This window comes from Scomber japonicus, chromosome 17, assembly GCF_027409825.1.
Source record: "Scomber japonicus isolate fScoJap1 chromosome 17, fScoJap1.pri, whole genome shotgun sequence".
Taxonomy (NCBI): Eukaryota; Metazoa; Chordata; class Actinopteri; order Scombriformes; family Scombridae; genus Scomber; species Scomber japonicus.
Window position 1 is genome coordinate 261,284 of NC_070594.1, and position 2,500 is coordinate 263,783.

The 2,500-nt window shown below is 50.4% G+C and overlaps 1 protein-coding gene across 1 annotated transcript in view; it reads left to right on the top strand.

Moving 5' to 3' along the window:
* LOC128377437 (activator of 90 kDa heat shock protein ATPase homolog 1-like) overlaps nucleotides 1–2,500 on the top strand; it is a 15,144-nt gene that overhangs the window by 12,398 nt on the left and 246 nt on the right. The window contains exon 8 of the mRNA XM_053337389.1: nucleotides 2,103–2,383. Within this exon, the coding sequence (XP_053193364.1) occupies nucleotides 2,103–2,383 (281 nt within the window). The remainder of the gene's footprint in view (nucleotides 1–2,102; nucleotides 2,384–2,500) is intronic.

Here is a 2,500-nt window from a genome sequence, read left to right on the forward strand (position 1 = left end):
AACCAGGACTAACCTGGACTAACCTGGACTAACCTGGACTAACCTGGGCTAACCTGGACTAACCTGGGCTAACCAGGACTAACCTGGGCTAACCTGGACTAACCAGGACTAACCTGGGCTAACCAGGACTAACCAGGACTAACCAGGGCTAACCAGGACTAACCAGGACTAACCTGGACTAACCTGGACTAACCTGGGCTAACCTGGACTAACCAGGACTAACCTGGGCTAACCAGGGCTAACCTGGACTAACCTGGGCTAACCTGGACTAACCTGGGCTAACCAGGACTAACCAGGGCTAACCTGGGCTAACCTGGACTAACCAGGACTAACCTGGACTAACCAGGACTAACCTGGACTAACCTGGACTAACCTGGGCTAACCTGGACTAACCTGGACTAACCAGGACTAACCTGGACTAACCTGGACTAACCAGGACTAACCTGGACTAACCAGGACTAACCAGGACTAACCTGGACTAACCTGGACTAACCTGGACTAACCTGGACTAACCAGGACTAACCTGGACTAACCAGGACTAACCAGGACTAACCTGGACTAACCAGGACTAACCTGGACTAACCTGGACTAACCTGGGCTAACCTGGACTAACCTGGACTAACCAGGACTAACCTGGACTAACCAGGACTAACCTGGACTAACCTGGACTAACCTGGACTAACCTGGGCTAACCTGGACTAACCTGGACTAACCAGGACTAACCTGGACTAACCAGGACTAACCTGGACTAACCTGGACTAACCTGGACTAACCTGGGCTAACCAGGACTAACCTGGGCTAACCTGGACTAACCAGGACTAACCTGGGCTAACCAGGACTAACCTGGACTAACCTGGACTAACCTGGACTAACCTGGACTAACCTGGACTAACCTGGACTAACCAGGACTAACCTGGACTAACCAGGACTAACCTGGACTAACCTGGACTAACCTGGGCTAACCAGGACTAACCTGGGCTAACCTGGACTAACCAGGACTAACCTGGGCTAACCAGGACTAACCAGGACTAACCAGGGCTAACCAGGACTAACCAGGACTAACCTGGACTAACCTGGACTAACCTGGACTAACCTGGGCTAACCTGGACTAACCAGGGCTAACCTGGACTAACCTGGACTAACCAGGGCTAACCTGGACTAACCAGGACTAACCTGGACTAACCTGGACTAACCAGGGCTAACCAGGACTAACCAGGACTAACCTGGACTAACCTGGACTAACCTGGGCTAACCAGGACTAACCTGGGCTAACCTGGACTAACCAGGACTAACCTGGGCTAACCAGGACTAACCAGGACTAACCAGGGCTAACCAGGACTAACCAGGACTAACCTGGACTAACCTGGACTAACCTGGACTAACCTGGGCTAACCTGGACTAACCAGGACTAACCAGGACTAACCAGGACTAACCTGGGCTAACCTGGACTAACCTGGACTAACCTGGGCTAACCTGGACTAACCAGGGCTAACCTGGACTAACCTGGGCTAACCAGGACTAACCAGGGCTACAGTACTACAATAGTTGTGTGTACTGTGTGTATTACAGTAGTGTGTACTGTGTGTATTACAGTAGTGTGTACTGTGTGTATTACAGTAGTGTGTACTGTGTGTACTACAGTAGTGTGTACTGTGTGTATTACAGTAGTGTGTACTGTGTGTACTTTGTGTGTACTGTGTGTATTACAGTAGTGTGTACTGTGTGTATTACAGTAGTGTGTACTGTGTGTATTACAGTAGTGTGTACTGTGTGTACTACAGTAGTGTGTACTGTGTGTACTTTGTGTGTACTGTGTGTATTACAGTAGTGTGTACTGTGTGTGTATTACAGTAGTGTGTACTGTGTGTACTACAGTAGTGTGTACTGTGTGTATTACAGTAGTGTGTACTGTGTGTATTACAGTAGTGTGTACTGTGTGTACTACAGTAGTGTGTACTGTGTGTATTACAGTAGTGGGTACTGTGTGTATTACAGTAGTGTGTACTGTGTGTACTTTGTGTGTCCTGTGTGTACTACAGTAGTGTGTACTTTGTGTATTACAGTAGTGTGTACTGTGTGTACTTTGTGTGTCCTGTGTGTAGCTGGTCCAGGTGTTCACGCGCTCGGCGGCGGCGGTGGACGGTCGGGTGGGGGGGAAGTTCCGGCTGCTGGACGGCAGCGTGAGCGGAGAGTTCACTCAGCTGGTGAGTCAAAGTGTTGAGATGAGACGTTGCCATGGTAACCAGGTTGTCAGTGTTGAGATGAGACGTTGCCATGGTAACCAGGTTGTCAGTGTTGAGATGAGACGTTGCCATGGTAACCAGGTTGTCAGTGTTGAGATGAGACGTTGCCATGGTAACCAGGACCCCACTCCCACCGGCAGGTACCCGACCGGAAGATCGAGATGAGGTGGCGGTTCAGGACTTGGCCCGGCGGTAAGTCTCACCGACGCAGCTTCTGGTTTGGGGTCCGTTGTGGTTTCTGAGGGTTGGGGTTCTGG